The sequence below is a fragment of the Saccostrea cucullata genome, unplaced genomic scaffold, assembly GCF_032062105.1.
Source record: "Saccostrea cucullata isolate Sc308-1 unplaced genomic scaffold, CSIRO_AGI_Scuc_v1 ctg2514, whole genome shotgun sequence".
NCBI lineage: Eukaryota > Metazoa > Mollusca > Bivalvia > Ostreida > Ostreidae > Saccostrea > Saccostrea cuccullata.
The window spans coordinates 45,001-60,891 of record NW_026917995.1 but is presented as its reverse complement, the minus strand read 5'-3'; the positions used below and the strand labels follow the sequence as shown (position 1 = coordinate 60,891).

General features: G+C 33.5%; 1 protein-coding gene and 1 long non-coding RNA gene across 2 annotated transcripts; both read left to right on the top strand.

Annotated features, from left to right (window-relative positions):
* Nucleotides 1–89: 89 nt before the first annotated feature.
* On the top strand, nt 90–2,519 carry LOC134282864 (uncharacterized). The gene is made up of 4 exons (XR_009995381.1): nt 90–214; nt 502–605; nt 923–1,085; nt 2,320–2,519. It is a non-coding gene; the product is annotated as an uncharacterized LOC134282864 (long non-coding RNA).
* Nucleotides 2,520–14,155: 11,636 nt separating this feature from the next.
* Nucleotides 14,156–15,846, top strand: LOC134283253 (uncharacterized). Its single transcript, XM_062765731.1, has 2 exons — nt 14,156–15,043; nt 15,569–15,846. The coding sequence occupies exons 1-2, from the start codon at nt 14,158–14,160 to the stop codon at nt 15,844–15,846; spliced, it is 1,164 nt and encodes a 387-aa protein (XP_062621715.1). The 5' UTR covers nt 14,156–14,157.
* The last annotated feature ends 45 nt before the right edge of the window (nt 15,847–15,891 follow it).

The window sequence follows — 15,891 nt, the reverse complement described above, 5'->3', positions numbered from 1 at the left end:
AGATCTATATTTTACAATACAAAAACTCGCATTTATAAATAAATACGACTCATCACTGTATGAGTTGATACGAATTGAAATAAACACGTGTTTCCGCTTTGGTGTAAACATAATGGTGATCCGAAATCTGAACGTCAATTTTCATGATTATTTCACGACGAAGATCATCACATCAATGAATCAAATAATACGAACATGCCTTTGGTATTAGCAGGTAAGAATACGTGTATATTGACTGAAAAGTTTAAGTTTAAAACGCAATAGTTCACGTTCAAAAGAAAACTAAATGTACACATGTACTAGATCTTTATGTTTCAGTGTGCGTGTTTCGTATCGTTCAGCCAATTTTGCATTGCTTTTGAACTTTGATGCTCAATTTAACAATCACTCGTAAGTTCAAAGTAAAATCAAAGTTTTCATAATAATGGATAGTTGTTTTCAGTATCTATGTACCAGTGTGTACAGGTGTACATGACTACCACTTTCACATTGAAATTTTAGGGTGCTTTCAGCATTGCAACAATACTTTCATCTGTGAATACCCATTTTCTAAGCCCACCATGAACTACGAAGGTTAATTAATATGTAAGGACACCAATGAACAGGTAAATTTTTGTTTTGGTATTGAAAATTTCTGTATTTCTAAAATTTAAAAAAATAAAGTCTAATTTCATTTGTGTCATTCTCATGATATCGCATTCATACAAGTTTATAAACATTTGATTAATATTTTGAAAAATAAGTGTTCAAAACACATAATACTTATGATGCTTGATTATTCATACAAACACATTATTTAAACATAAAATATCTATCTGAATGAATGCTGAGATATGGAACAAACTGTTTTTATAGACTGCTGTTGTAAGTTCCAATCTGCATGAAGTATGTGGTTACAATTTCCATTTTCTCAATTTTTCAGACACTTTTCAATTATCCTACATCATATACATGGGTGGTCAAACTCACTGGATGGTTTATCAACACTCCCATGCTCACAAACAGCCTTGCGCCAGGAATTTTGCCCTGAAGTGACATTGCAGTCTATTGTCTCCTTTCTTTTTACAACCCTGGCAGCCATGCAGGTATGAAATCTATGAAAGCCATGAAGGGACATAGAATTTTTAAAATTTATAAAAGTAAACCGAGTTCTTGATTTATACAATCCGTTCTCTCGGATTGACAATCTGTTTGACATATTGCCAATTCATTCTCACAGATTACCAATTCGTTCCCTCAAATTACACAGTCCGTTACCTCAGGTTGTATAATTCATTCTTTTAGTTTAAAAGATTCATTCCCTCGGAATGTAAACCCTTCCCATGATTTCGTTTAAATTATTTATCTGTACATATCGGATATGGTAATACATGTTTAAAAAATAGAATATTGAAGTATTTTACATCCTAACTTTTATTACATATTACGGTCCAAAATGAGAAAAATACATGAACATTTCCAAATCCATGTGCTAGTACTGATATTTGTACAACAAAAAATCTTAGAAGTTTTTGTGTTACTTGTATATAAGAATAATTGAAAGTCCTAGATAGTAAAAGTGAATATGGGTCCTGTGTAATCATAATATTTCTAAAATAAATATACGTTGAATTAGTTATGAAAGAGGTTGGAAACGACCGGTTGCTGAAACAAAATAAATAGAACGCACTTATTGATTAAAATGGTTGGATGTTTCTGTACATATATGTAATGAAATTCAAGAGCACAGATTTCCAAAATCATAAGACTGACGTTGTAACAAATCAAGATGTTGAATTATCAATCTGTGAAAACAAATTACCGGTATGTAATTCGAGATCTCAAATTATGAATCAAGGGGGCGAATTAGTAATCCTTAAGATCGGATTGTGTAATTCGAGATCTCATATTATAAATCGGGGGAACAATTTAGTAATCCGTGGGATTAGATTGTCTAATTCGATTCGATATCATCTTTTACTTTTTTGAAAAATTTACGTGTCCCTTCCTGGCTTTCGTAGCAATCATATGCCAGATTTTTTTACATGTTGCGATAGCGTAAACAGAGGTCTGGCTTTAGTCAGATTGCCATATATGCTATTTGTTTTAGTTCAGTAATTTTACCATGGTGGTTTACTACAAGGTTTTTGAATTATCAGTCCTGATACATTGACTTAACAATATCATTTAACTACTTGGATCACATAATGAATACAATTTTAATTTTAAAAGGAAACTCAAATAAATGTAGTAATTTTAGCATTCTTAATTTTATTTATAAATATAAATTTATATACACAATGACATGTATCTGTTTCAAAATACTAAAATCTTTTACAGGATAGAAGCTGATCACTTGTACTTGACAGCAAATAATAATGTCTTGGACAAGTCAAAGAATTTCCTCCGATCTTACAGAGAAATGACAGTTGATAAAAGAATGGTGGACACAAAGTAAAAGTGCTCTTCAACATTTTGTTGAAGATTTCAGTCTGATTTGGAATTCATCTTGCAATATTTCTGTATTTGTATATTTGGATATAAGCTACAAATTTTCAACTTATTGACTAAACAGTTTTGCATTTAATATTGCCAATGCTATCTATTATTATTATTTCCCTCCACGATAACATGTCAAGTCTTTATTGTACCCCTTAAGCTCTGTTATACCAGAAAAATCTTGTAATGAAATCATTTAGTTTTTTTTTCTTGTTAAATTAAATCCATGAAAATAAAGATTATTTTTAATGTCATCAAGAGAATGGATTTCTTGTTTAACAAAAAGATAGTATACATGTTTTGCTAGGGCTTTATAAGAAGCAGACCAGAATTCCTGCTTGCAAACTTTGTCATTCGCCATTTTTATTACGTCTACTATTAGATGATTTATCCATGTTTGAAGCATTTCAAAATTGATATTTACTTACAGTCTAAAGCAGAATTTTGTACTGATATGACCTTGACCCCCTGAAGAACAAGAGTGTCAAGGTCAATTTTTAATACAAAAATGTTCTTTCATCTTTATGGCCCATATCTTACAAACAATATCATGAAATATACAAAAAGTGTCTAGAATTTGTTTAGAATGTGAAATAACAAACAATAATGTATATAGCCAAAAACTTTAAAATGATGTTGCTTAGCAACCACTTAAAGGTCATTAAACAGATATTTGAAATAAAATGATGCATGGATATTGCAGTTCTGATCCCTTCTTGAGAGTATATTCAGAATTTTCCATTTCAGCATCCATTGTGTAAAATTATGGCAAGAATATTGAAAAGTGTTGAAAAAAATTGATGAAACTTTTGCACTTATTTGACTTTTGACCTCCTAAAAATAGTTCTAATGAGGTCAAACTTTAAGACAATTTATCTGTTGTATGTCCCTTATAATTTTATGACCTCACATCTAACTTTTATATGTGCTGGGATGCATAAATGTGTCTAGGATGAGTAAAAAATGAAAATTTCTGCCCGAAAATTAAAGAATTCTGCGTTGCTTAGCAACCCCTTTTAAGTAGTTATATGCAGAATTGAAAAAAAAAGTTTATGTGTTTCATGTAGTACAGTATAATGCTCTTTTGTGGGTATATCCCAAATTTCCTATTTCAACATACATCATACTTAATATTTAGCTTAAAGATGAAAAAGTATCAAAAAATTCCATAAAATTTTGCACTTAATTGACCTTTGACCTCAATTTATACTAATAAGGTCAGTGGTTGAGTATCTAAACAGTCATAAAATATCATCTCTAAGAAATTTCCTACAAAATGGTATGCATTATGCCTAGCTTTTCCCTTGGATAAAAAAGTTAGAAATAATTTAATAATGCCGTATCAAAAGGCCTCCAAAATCAGGTGAAATGCGCCGGAAGAGAAAGGGTTAAACAAATTACAACAGAACTGTTTTCTTTATTCATAATTAGTAAATTGTATTTTAATTTTTATATGAAAATTCTAGAAAAATATGTTAAGGCAAAAGATGTAACTTTTTTTAGAAATAAATATTTACTAGTTTGATTAAAATATGTATTGCAGAAATGTGCTACCATGTGCAACAAGGGAGAAAATTTTAATCACTGTAAACAAACCTCTTTTCATTTTAAACAAACATAAAAAATAAATAATTAATTTTGCATACATTCCAAGGTTTAAATTACACCTATTTACTGAAGATAAAAGATTTGAGAATTTGATTCATGTCTAAGTGTAGATGTTTGATTGATTAATTGATTTATTGTATGTTGTTTAACATCCCTCTCAAGAATTTTTCACTCATTGGGAGACGCCACCACTTGCCGGTGGAGGGCTGCAAATTTTGATGTATATATATTTGGAACTCAGAGCCATTGAGCAGTAAGGGATCTTTTTCATGCTAGCACCTACTGTGACACAGAACCTCCCTTTATACGGTCTCATCCGAAGGACCGGTCTCCACGTCCCACAGTGGGATTCGAACCCGCGACGTAAGGATTGACTCCTAACTTCGCGACTCTAGAGCAGACGCTCTAATCACTGCGCCACGCAGGCGACGTGTAGAGGTTTGAAACATTAGGGGAAGTAATCTATTGAGAGTCGTTAGTGGTTTTATTGCGACATAAAAATTTTCTATTAGGTAAAAGTTTTGTTGCTTGACTTTGTTTTAAGATTTTTTTCTTTGGATATTTTACTTGAAAAAGACGTTAATGGTAACCTAACAACCAAGCTATATGGTAAATGTGACAACTTTAACTTTTTTATCGTCAACTTCCCTTACTTATGCAGCAATAATACTTTATCACCTGTATACGGAGTGTATATATCTCATTTAATTCGATACTGACGTTTTTCATACCAATTATCAGTCCATTATTTATACACTGAATTGACGACGGATTTTTCCGTTATTATCTGATCATGACAAGGAGCACACAGCGGATGTGACCGGTCAGCAGGGGATGCTCAATTCTCCATGGCACCTGATCCCACCTCTGATGTTTCGGAGGTCCGTGTTTGCTCTGCTCTTATTTTTTATTTTTTTATGGACTTTGAGATTAAATACTGTTCGTTATCTCCATATCCTTCTTTAGAATGCTCAGATAGCAGAACATCATTAGCCCAATCTTTAATTATGGTTGTATTATCGCTGTTGGGTTACCTTTATTGGGCCGACGGTGGTCCAACATGAAATATAATTATTGATAGTTGGTTATGTATAATGGGGCTTACTGTTGGCTTTATATCATATTATATCAGGAGAGAAAATATTTGTTGGGGGATTGGCATCGGCCCCAAGTTGGCCCAATATACATGTACCATAAATCTGGCTGAGCATCATGGGTAGACAACATCCGGGCTACTTGTAATATCCGCGCCATTTTTAATCTGACACGAGCGTAATAAAACTGATACCTTGCATATCTGCATGCACTTTGTTAGTATTTATAATATGTTTGCTTCGATGCAGCTAAATTAACGGTTATAGTTAAGCGATATCGTGTACAAATCTGGGTAAATCGGACACTGGGAAGTGCAGATACCAGGTGCTGTTGGGTCAACACACTCTACATAAAAAACAAAGTTTTAAAATTCAATTTTTCTCATTTTTACCGTTACTAAAGCGTGTTACCATTTTGGTGGGTTAATTACATTGTATGCATATGGTTATAAATAACTCCCAAATTTAACAAAAAGAGGAATTTTCAAGAATTTTTTGATCGCTATTTTACCTGCCTTTGCGTAGGCATATGACTCGTCTGATCCACCCAGATTCTTGATTTGCCCCAAGGCATTCCCATTTGCGTTTGCGCTAAAATACGTATGGGCCAAATTTTTTCGTTTTACAGTATTTTTTCAAACATATCCTATTTTGTGATAAATTCGTGCAATTCAGCTTTTTAAAAACTACATTATATTTTCGACTTATTTTCCAAGTAGCTTCCATAATATACATGCATATATAGGAATCGTTTTTAAAAAATACAATTTTCCTATCACAATAAGTAAAATTTATCATTTAACACTGCAGAGAAAATTTAAATTGTCATAAGAAAGACTCTATGCCATAGATTAACAACCTTAGTTTGTTTGATTGTTGTTTCAGATCCCTTTCGAGAATTGTTCACTCTTGTGGAAACGCCACCATGCACTTGCATGTGAAGAGCTGAAAATTGTGTCCCTTCTTGGCACTCATGGCTTTTTAACAGTGAGGAATCTTTTTCATAGGACCTCGGTTTATAGGTCTCAACCAAGGGACCCAAACTGGTTGATTGTTTGTTGTTTTACACTCCGCTCAAGAACTTTTTACTCAAATAAAAACGTCACTATATATACCGAAGGGCTTCAATTTTTACTCGGCGCTTAGGGTCATTGAGCAATGAGGGTTCTTTTTCATATAAGAAATATTCCAATATTATCCTACAAAAATTTACGATTTATTTTTATCAATATATAAATATATAGTCAATTTGCAGGATTTGTTTCTCTGCCATCTCCTAGATAAATTATTCTAATGTGATATCGTAAAACTCTCTTTTAAAGCAATTTGTTTGTTATAAATATTACTACGAGAGGAAATGCAATATTCAAAAAAAAATATTTAAAAAAAGACAATACATATACCGATCCTGCATCAGGGAGAATGAGACAGGTAAAATTGTAGAAGGCATCAATGGCAGGGGCGTTGACTTTTTGCTTATAAATATTACGACCATTCTTAAGAAAGCTGTAAATCAAGTACTATTTAATCATTAAAAGACCGACCAACAGTCCAAATTTAAATGCAACTTTTGTTATCGATGGCAATGAAAAAAACATTATTTTAAGGAATTAAGCTTATTTCAACTTATGTTATCCGATATAACATACTCGGCAGTTTACGTTTTATAAACGGCGAAGCGGTTTATAAGAGAGGGTAAACTGCCCCAAGTTTTGTTATATCGGATAACATAAGTTGAAATTAGCTTCATTCCTTATATTAATTTAATTTCAGGGTAGACAATAAGACAATATTTCCTCCGGAAAAAGGTTTAAAATTAAGCGTTATTTTAAAATTAACATCAAGTGGAGTAATACGTTTTTGACGTAACTCACTGTGATGTAGGCAAGTTATGTTATACAAAATGGATAAAACCGTTTAACCAATCAAATGACGTGTTACAACTAAAATTAAATTATTAGATATTCAATATTAAATGGAATATCAACCTTTCTAGATATAATTCATTTTTTTAATTCATTCATATTTATATTATCTTTCATTAAATGTAATGTTTTGTATAAATTTTGTGGCTGGGAGACGACCCCAAATGTCTGATATTTTAATGCTTTGCATTTCTACATTGCAAATAAACTTACTTTACATATGTAAGACTCCAATTATTTAATTTCCTTTCTTTACTTTTATGTCGATTTTTGGCGGAAACAAGAACGCAGTTATGATAAGACTGTCCAAAGTCTTAAAATGCCTTATAGATATACATTTTATTTTAAGCTAGATTTTAATATGTAACAAAATTCACTTCTTATTATATTGGGCCCCGAGAATTTCCATAAATTTTAGTTTCGACTTAATCAAAACTTTATAGTGGAATTAAATGTTGGATATATGCTTGCTTAAAATATAAACCAAAATTTTTAGAATGTGTCCCCTTTTAACTATTTTATGGCGGTCAAAACATGCATGGAATGCGTTTTTCCGGAAAAATCGTTAAAAATCAACTACTTAATAGCGTTTTCAATAGGTCCGCATCATAACACCACTTTGAAATTTTCTCAGATGAAATATTGATTTAAAAGCATTCTTTATGCAAAAAATTACGATGGTGTTATTTTGCGGACTATGTTTATTTTTTTAAAAATGTGTTAATTTTTAAACCACCAAAACACGTGAATAAGACAGAATGGTGCTATTAGACGTAATAATACTCGCCATTTATCGCTGAAAAATCGTAATTTTATTATCTGGTAAGACCGCCCCCTCTTGAAAATAAAATTTAGAGTGATGATCTGTCCTTCGAGGGGGCTGCATCCTGTTCCATTCTTTTGATTATATTTTCAAAAGCAAAACTGATATAGAAAACTACCAAAAATATGATGACATGTGGAAGGGGGGGGGGTATGCAACGTTCAAGAATACCTTGTAAAGTACAGTGTAGATAAGATACATAGGAAGGAAAGAGGTTTAAAGGTTTGTTTTCTTTTAAGCCTATGTTTTTAATCTGCTCCATGGAAGTTGCTGTGTCACACTGTACAAGATGAAATAAACCCTGTTTACTTTTCGACATCGACATGCTTTTTAATAATGAATAAACCGTGTGGTACATGTACAGTGTACTTTTCGCTCCTTGTTTACTACGGGGGTGAAATTAAGTACAAGTATTTATCTCATCTATGTACCAACTGATATATCTATACAACGTCAAGTTTTTTTTTTTTCATTGTGAAATAGCACCTCTCTTATACAACGTTGTGAAGAGGAACGATAACACAAAACCTTGACATTGTGAAATGTAAAGATTAAATTCGGTCTGTTTAATACGCGTATCACGTAGATTCTGGTTATATTTCTGCATGTATCAGAACAATAGCTCTACAATTTTGTTTTAGGCCATTTTTATTTTATTAGTTGTTTTACGGATTTTTTTTTTGGAAAATGTCCATTGGGTGGCTACAAAAAAAAAAAAAAAAAAAAAAAAGAAGAAGAAGAAGTGTTCAATGTTCAAAACTTTAATATGCAGCATATCAAAGCAGTTGGGGAAATCAACCTCAGAACATTGCACAGAAATGTCTTTCTTGGCATTCCTCACTAAAAGAGAATGATTCTCCGAGCAGAGAGACATATGTGAACAATGCTAAACTTTCTGTGTATGTCTATGACTGGATACGGGTGTCCTCTCACTGCTACGTCCACATTGCCACAGAAAAACACACTCCAGCAAATTTTACACAACCCCCTGTAAAATAATAAAAGTTTAATCAAATTCACATAATACCTTTTTTTAAACAGTATTAAACAGTATAAAACTAAAATTCAGTGCACAATTAATGGACACAAATAAACTTACCAGAATGATAAGTCATCCCCATAGGGTTTCACATTCCTATGACTCTCATACAAACATTTTTTGTCTTAGAACATCCTGATGAGTCAGTTCCTTTTCCAAATCTAAAATTTAAAACTTTAAGAAACATTTCTTTTACATCATTTGATAGATTCATACCTGTACAATGATAAAAAAAATCTTTTATTTCTCTGACGTTTTAACAATTGACAACACGTCTTGCAGATTTTTAAAATACAGTCAAACATGTTCTTTTAAAAATGTCATAAATAATATATGAACTGTTAACTAACCATTAGATATAACTGTTTAAAAATTCGCCAAACCCTCAAAGAAAAGTTATGGGTGTCGGATGGAGTGCAAGTGATGACATCAGTCTGATCAGATTCGTTGGTTTTGGCTGTAATTTCCTCAACCACCACACTCCATTCGCTGATCAGATAACATCATAATAGCGAGCGCAGCGAGCGTCGCGAAGCGACGCTCGCGAAGCGAGCTCAATAGACTAACGTGTAAGAACAGAGGAAATTCGGATTGAAATATGTACATACGTCAGCCAAATTTCTCTGTGCAACATTCCCAGAATTCCTGCACTACCCAATGTCCTTTGCGTGAATATTGCCGAATAAATAAATAAATAATAACGTAATGCATATATCAGGCTTTCAGTTTGTAGAAATCTTTCAAAGAAACAAGAAATAACTCTGCAATGTTTTTCGACAAAAATTGCACTATTTCTATAGTTTCAAACAGACGCTCGGCTGTCTCCGTAAGCTCCGACGAGCTTTGTGACGTCGAATGACGTCACAGCTAGTCGAGATATCTCGTGCGGCTTGACGTTCGAAGTGGCTGATCTCATGTGTTTTGATGGTACAACTGCGCTCGCCCCAACGGTCACACCGTAAAACATATTAGAATAATCACCAGCCTGATCAGCCCATAAAAACCGTCATACATTTACTACTGTCCTTAAAACATTTATAGCGAGCGCAGCGAGCGTCGCGAAGCGACGCTCGCGAAGCGAGCTCAATAGACTAACGTGTAAGAACAGAGGAAATTCGGATTGAAATCTGTACATACGTCAGCCAAATTTCTCTGTGCAACATTCCCAGAATTCCTGCACTACCCAATGTCCTTTGCGCGAATTAATCAAAAATAGTAAAAAAAATAAAGGAACATTGTTTCTTACTGAAATCTTAACGAAATGATTTTGCCTTACCTTATTCAAAAAAATACCCCCATGCCACAACACCGGCCTTCACCTTGCTCTTCGGAAATGATACAAATGACGTCACCGGAAACTTACGAATTTTGACGATATGCTAATTAAGTCATGTCGGTTGCTTCCGTGAAATAGATAAATAAATAAACAATAAATAAATAAACAATAACGTAAAGCATAAAAAGCTTTCAGTTTGTAGAAATCTTTCAAAGAAACAAAAAATAACTCTGCAATTTTTTTCGACCCAATTGCACTAGGTCTATAGTTTCGAACAGACGCTCGGCTGTCTCCGTAAGCTCCGACGAGCTCCGTGACGTCGTGTGACGTCACAGGTAGTCGAGATGTCTCGTGCGGCTTGATGTTTGAAGTGGCTGATCAATTTTTAGAGTGTTTTTGATGGTACAACTGCGCTCGCCCCAACGGTCACACCGTAAAACATATTCTGTTTTGAAAAACCTAAAATGTTTCACATTTCATCTCTGACTATAAAACGCTTGTAGAGTTTTTTTTAAAGGGTCAATAGTGGAAGCGTTTACATGATTCTGATCACAACTAAGTAAAATTCAAACAATGTACGGTCATTTCCGGATTTTTTTAATATGATTGAAGTAAAGTTCGATCGGCGATTATAAAAAAAGGATTGAATGGAATTTTTATTTTTTTTCCAAAACTTAGAAAAATGGAGTCGGCGGATCCGTAAAACAACCAATAAAAAATTTTTGGCCTTATGATAACATAAATTTACTTCGAATTTTCTGTTGGAAAATTGTTTTTAAAAATAAAATAAGAAAGCTAAAAGCCGGCGAGCCACACCGACATGCACACTAACTGCAGAACTGAATGTAGTTTTATGGGAACCGATGTCCATTCCATTTTTTTTTCAGACCATCGAGCACAGGTCTTCAATTACATGCACACTAAATCATTTAAACTAAAAAACTTCAATCATAATCCTTTCAGTTGTTTACAAAGTTTGGTTTAAAACTTATGCGCTGAATCTAAACGATAAACTACTGTATACATGTACGAGAAATATTATACATTTATTGACCGAGTTCGAGAGCAACATGCATTTTGTCGACCATCGAACCAAACTTGGGTGGTGGGTCGACAAAACTCATTTTGCCCGAGGACATGGTAATTAAATGTATAATCACATACATGTAGAATTGGCCGCCGAATAGAGATAGACAAAATAAGTTAAAGTTAACCAATTAATATCTATTGTGTAAGTTACTTGTATCAGAGGACCAATGAGAGAAAAGCTGGTTGACAGTTAGCACCGCCCACTTCTCCTGTCAAGCGTGGTCCGGAGTCTGTATAAATACAATGTACCTTTCTCCATCTGAAAGGATCGTATTTTGAATGCTGCGTCTGGGGTTTCGACGATCAAAAAAATCGGAATGACTGATATCATTATTGGATCCGTGTGACGATGTTGCAGCTTAGACAGAGGACTTTTTGTCAGGAACAGATGTAGCGATCGTAAACTTTTTTATCTTAGGCTGTTATTCCTTTCGAAGATAATTTTTTTTTGAGGGGGGGGGGGGTCAACGGAAAACTTTACATTTATAGCGACAAAAACCGCAAAATGATTTCTTACATTTTATGCCCCCCCCCCCCCCCCCGGTTCCTAGTCTTCCGACGCCAATGTCAAGTAAAAAAGACGGGGACCATTTACATGTTTAATGTGAAATTACTATTTGGAGACAAGAATAAGAATTAAGGCAATTCGAGATACATATAGAACGTATAAAGTTAACAGGATACACTAAGTTAAATATGGAGCGAATGTCGTTAAATTAATTTTAGTATTCTTGAAGTTTAAAATGTTGATTAAACTCATTTACTCAGTATCTAATAACACGACGATATATCTTTTTAAAAAAAAGAAGCAATGACGTCATCAAAAAGGCGAAAAACTGAGTAGGGTCATCAAACTAACGATAAAATAGTAAACTGTTTAAAGTATGATGGTGATTTTTTTCAACACTTCCTGTACCTTTTTGTTTCAAGTTCTTTTAAATATTTTTATCGGCATGAATCTCATGGCATCAGTCCACTAAAACATGAAAACCCACCAATAAACATTTTTTTCCTCTAACAAATATGATTTTCAAAAAGATTTCAAACATACGAATTGATTCAAATATTTGCTATTAATAATGAAAAATGAATTAGTAAGCATGGTATACTATCACATGTAGAACAATAAATTGCATTTTGCGTTTGTGAGAGAAATTTAATGAATCTACGTACATATGAAAAATGCATGTTAGCTGGATATGTCTTGAAATATTATATCCCATTCTTGTTCATGACGTCGCATAAATCAACGTCAAAATATCGCAACGTTAACGTAAACAATGCTACCTTTACAGCTATATAAAACATAAATAAAGCTCTGTACAGGTATATATTGATAATTTCATACAAAATATACACTCTTTAGAAGAACCTAAAGGAATATTATTAATTTTGACACGGGGCCGAATTTTGCGACAAGTGAATCAGGTTCTTTGTTTCAATCATATCTGAATTTTAAATACATGTATTGAACACTGTGTTTGTGTTTTTATGGGAGGGGGGGGGTCAAATTGTGTTGCTTAATATAACAATCAAAACTATGCTACAATATTTTTTGTATACCTATAATATTATAATCAAAACATTTCTTAATTTCGAAGCATTAATTTTAAACAGATATAATCGATTTCTACGGTTAAAAGTTTAGTTTAAAACTTCGTTTTTAAATGTAGTTTTTAACCTAGATCTCTGAAAGAAATTGATAAATATTGTGTCATTTCTTTCGAACTTAGCCATTCTTCCATGTAAACAAACGAAATGTCTTTAAAGTTGAATTATATGATGTCGGAAAAATTACAGAAACAACTGATTTTCTTAATTTATGTAAAAGAACAAGTTACTAACCCTAATTCATCGATGGTATGCAATCACTCACCACGTTCAGATAAAATCTCATGGGCAGATGCTAAACTAACCCTAATCGAATAATGTGCGAGGACTAACCCTAATCTCTCGGATGGATGCGAGACTAACCCTAATCAGTCGAATACTAGTGCAAGTACTAACCCTAACCTCTCAGGTGGGTGCAAGACTAACCCTAATCAGTCGAATAGTGTGCAAATTTAACCCTACGTCATAGTCCAATGAGCGCGAGGATCTTGCGGATCTGGGGACCGGTAAAGTAAAGTCTACCCAACAGATATGTAAAAATTGCAATATTATATGTTATTTATGTTTCTCATATTTTGCAATATTATTCACAAACTTGTTTGCATTTCATCATATATGAAAGTACCATGTGCCTTCCAGCATCTCTTGTATTGAAACATCAAATACGTTTTTTTTTTTCGTAATTAACCTCAAAGAAGCTGTCTTTTCTTATAGACATCCGCTTAAGACAAGAATTGCAACTCCATATTTGTGCATCAGTGATATCATTCTTCTTAATGATTTTCATCTGACATCCACATGTGCAAATATTTCAGTTTTGAGAAGTCCATGATCTCTCATGAATGAAATACAAGATTCCGTAGAATTTATGCATTCCGTAATAAAAATTCTCATCCCTAGTGCCCTGCCAGTCTCAATTTCAATTGTAACTGAAGCTATCGGTCTTGAATATCAAACTTTTGTGCATCGGAGTTTATGTGTTGTAACCATGATGAATTTTTTTTTTCACAAGAATATAATTCGAAATAATGACGTCATAATTAGGCGTTATAATCAAGTTAAAAAAAAATTTTAGCGTCAAAAGGAACGCATGAAATAAAAATACGGCAACTGTATTGTTGCTATTGTTGTGTTTCTATGGAATTAATTTTGTCATCAATTGTTGAGTTTTGTAAATATGAAATCAATTACTTGGATGCATTCATAGGTTTAAGATGTCTTTTTCAAAATTTTCGGAGAGTGACGTTTTTGAAACTTATCGAGCCGCATTTTCTATTCCTATTGATTGGAGTTCGATTTTTGAAGATGAAATTTATCAATGGCTTTCGATATTTGAAAAAGGAAAGAATTGTAATTTGAGTCTCACAATCCCAGCACTGCTTGGCCTAACTGCATCGCTTTCCGGACCAAACACTCGTATAAAGGGGCACGGGAATGGATTTTCTACCTCTACGAACCTTTATCTCTTGGCAGTTTGTGATCCTGGCGGTGGAAAATCAATTACTTTTGAAAACGTTATAGAACCAGTGTTGTCTCATATTTTCGAAAAAACTGGAATTAGAATCGGAAACGAATCATATACATCGGCGGGTTTGCAGAGACACCAGATTGCGTCGAAAGGGACAGGTATAATTACATCTGATGAGGGTCACCGATTCTTGGCATCCGTCAATGCCAAACAGGCGAAGGGAGAGGCAGAAAGATCGTACCTTTGTAAGATGTGGAGTGGCAAAGGAGATTATGTTGAACTGTCAACGGGAAGTAGGGGATTTCAAAAGACTTCAATGTCAATGTGTATATACATTCAGCCTCATCCGTTAATGTCAGAATTGTCTAACTTTAGTGGGGCTGATGGATTTATGGACAGAATCTTATTAGTAGTCTCTAGGCCAGTATTATTTCCAACTGCAATTGTCAAAGAGAATTATGAATTATTGAGGGAAACCGGAATGGAAAGTGTTAAAGATACATTTTATTACATGTATTTGAGCCTCAAGGAAGGGGTGGAATATACCCTATCGGAGGATGCTCAGAGTGAATATGACGGGATGGTGGATTCCTATGCAGAATTACTAGATGAGAAATATCAGATGCATCTGGGTATGTTAACATTTTTGATATCAAAGTAAAACGTACGGGAAAAATGTAAGAGTTATCTTCCTTAGACTATCATAGACACTAACACTGCTGTGGATCCTAATACATAATATTAAAGATTAATAACTTTACTTTTTTCTAACGAAATCTTAGAACCTAAATATTTTTGCGGCTTTTTTTACCCCAGAAAATAGGAATTTGATTGAAAATGAATTTCATTTTGCAATATTTACATTGGCTGTGTGTTTCTATACTAAGCCAACTGTGAAATTGATTTGAAAATCATTTTTGTGTATATACGCACGAGTAGAAACGTGCGTTAAAATGACGTCACAATGAGGCTGCAGCGACTTTAGTAAAAAAAAATGCAGCGATATAGGTCAGAGAGAAATTTAAATATTGAGTATATTTTAGTTGCTTCCGAACATGTAAAATGCGCGCTTCATGAAATATGATTACGTGACAAGTCTGTGTGATTCCCACACCAATAACTCACACAAAACTTAAAAAAACATTCCTTAATTACAGATGAAGACGAAAATAAGGAAAATGTAAATGACATAGACATTGCCTGCACTCAAACGAACCTGTGCATGTCCACCAGTAAAGACACCATACACGTATTGAGGTTGGCAGCAGCCATACACATTCTCTCTGAGTTCCTTAAAGCAACTCTAATGAAGGTCCTTGATTTGAACTGGAAAGTCGAGGACGTCATATCACTTGCTTGCCTGAGGAGAGCGAGACTGCTTTACAGCTGCCTTGCGAGACAGAAATCAATATTTGCCCAGGTAATTGTAATTTAATTAATTATTCATCTCATTTCGGATACAATCTTATGAATGTACTAT

Coding starts and splice junctions, on each gene's coding strand:
- LOC134283253 (XM_062765731.1), top strand. CDS start 14,158: ATGTCTTTTTCAAAATTTTCGGAGAGTGACGTTTTTGAAACTTATCGA. Junction 15,044..15,568: donor GAAATATCAGATGCATCTGG/GTATGTTAACAT, acceptor CCTTAATTACAG/ATGAAGACGAAAATAAGGAA.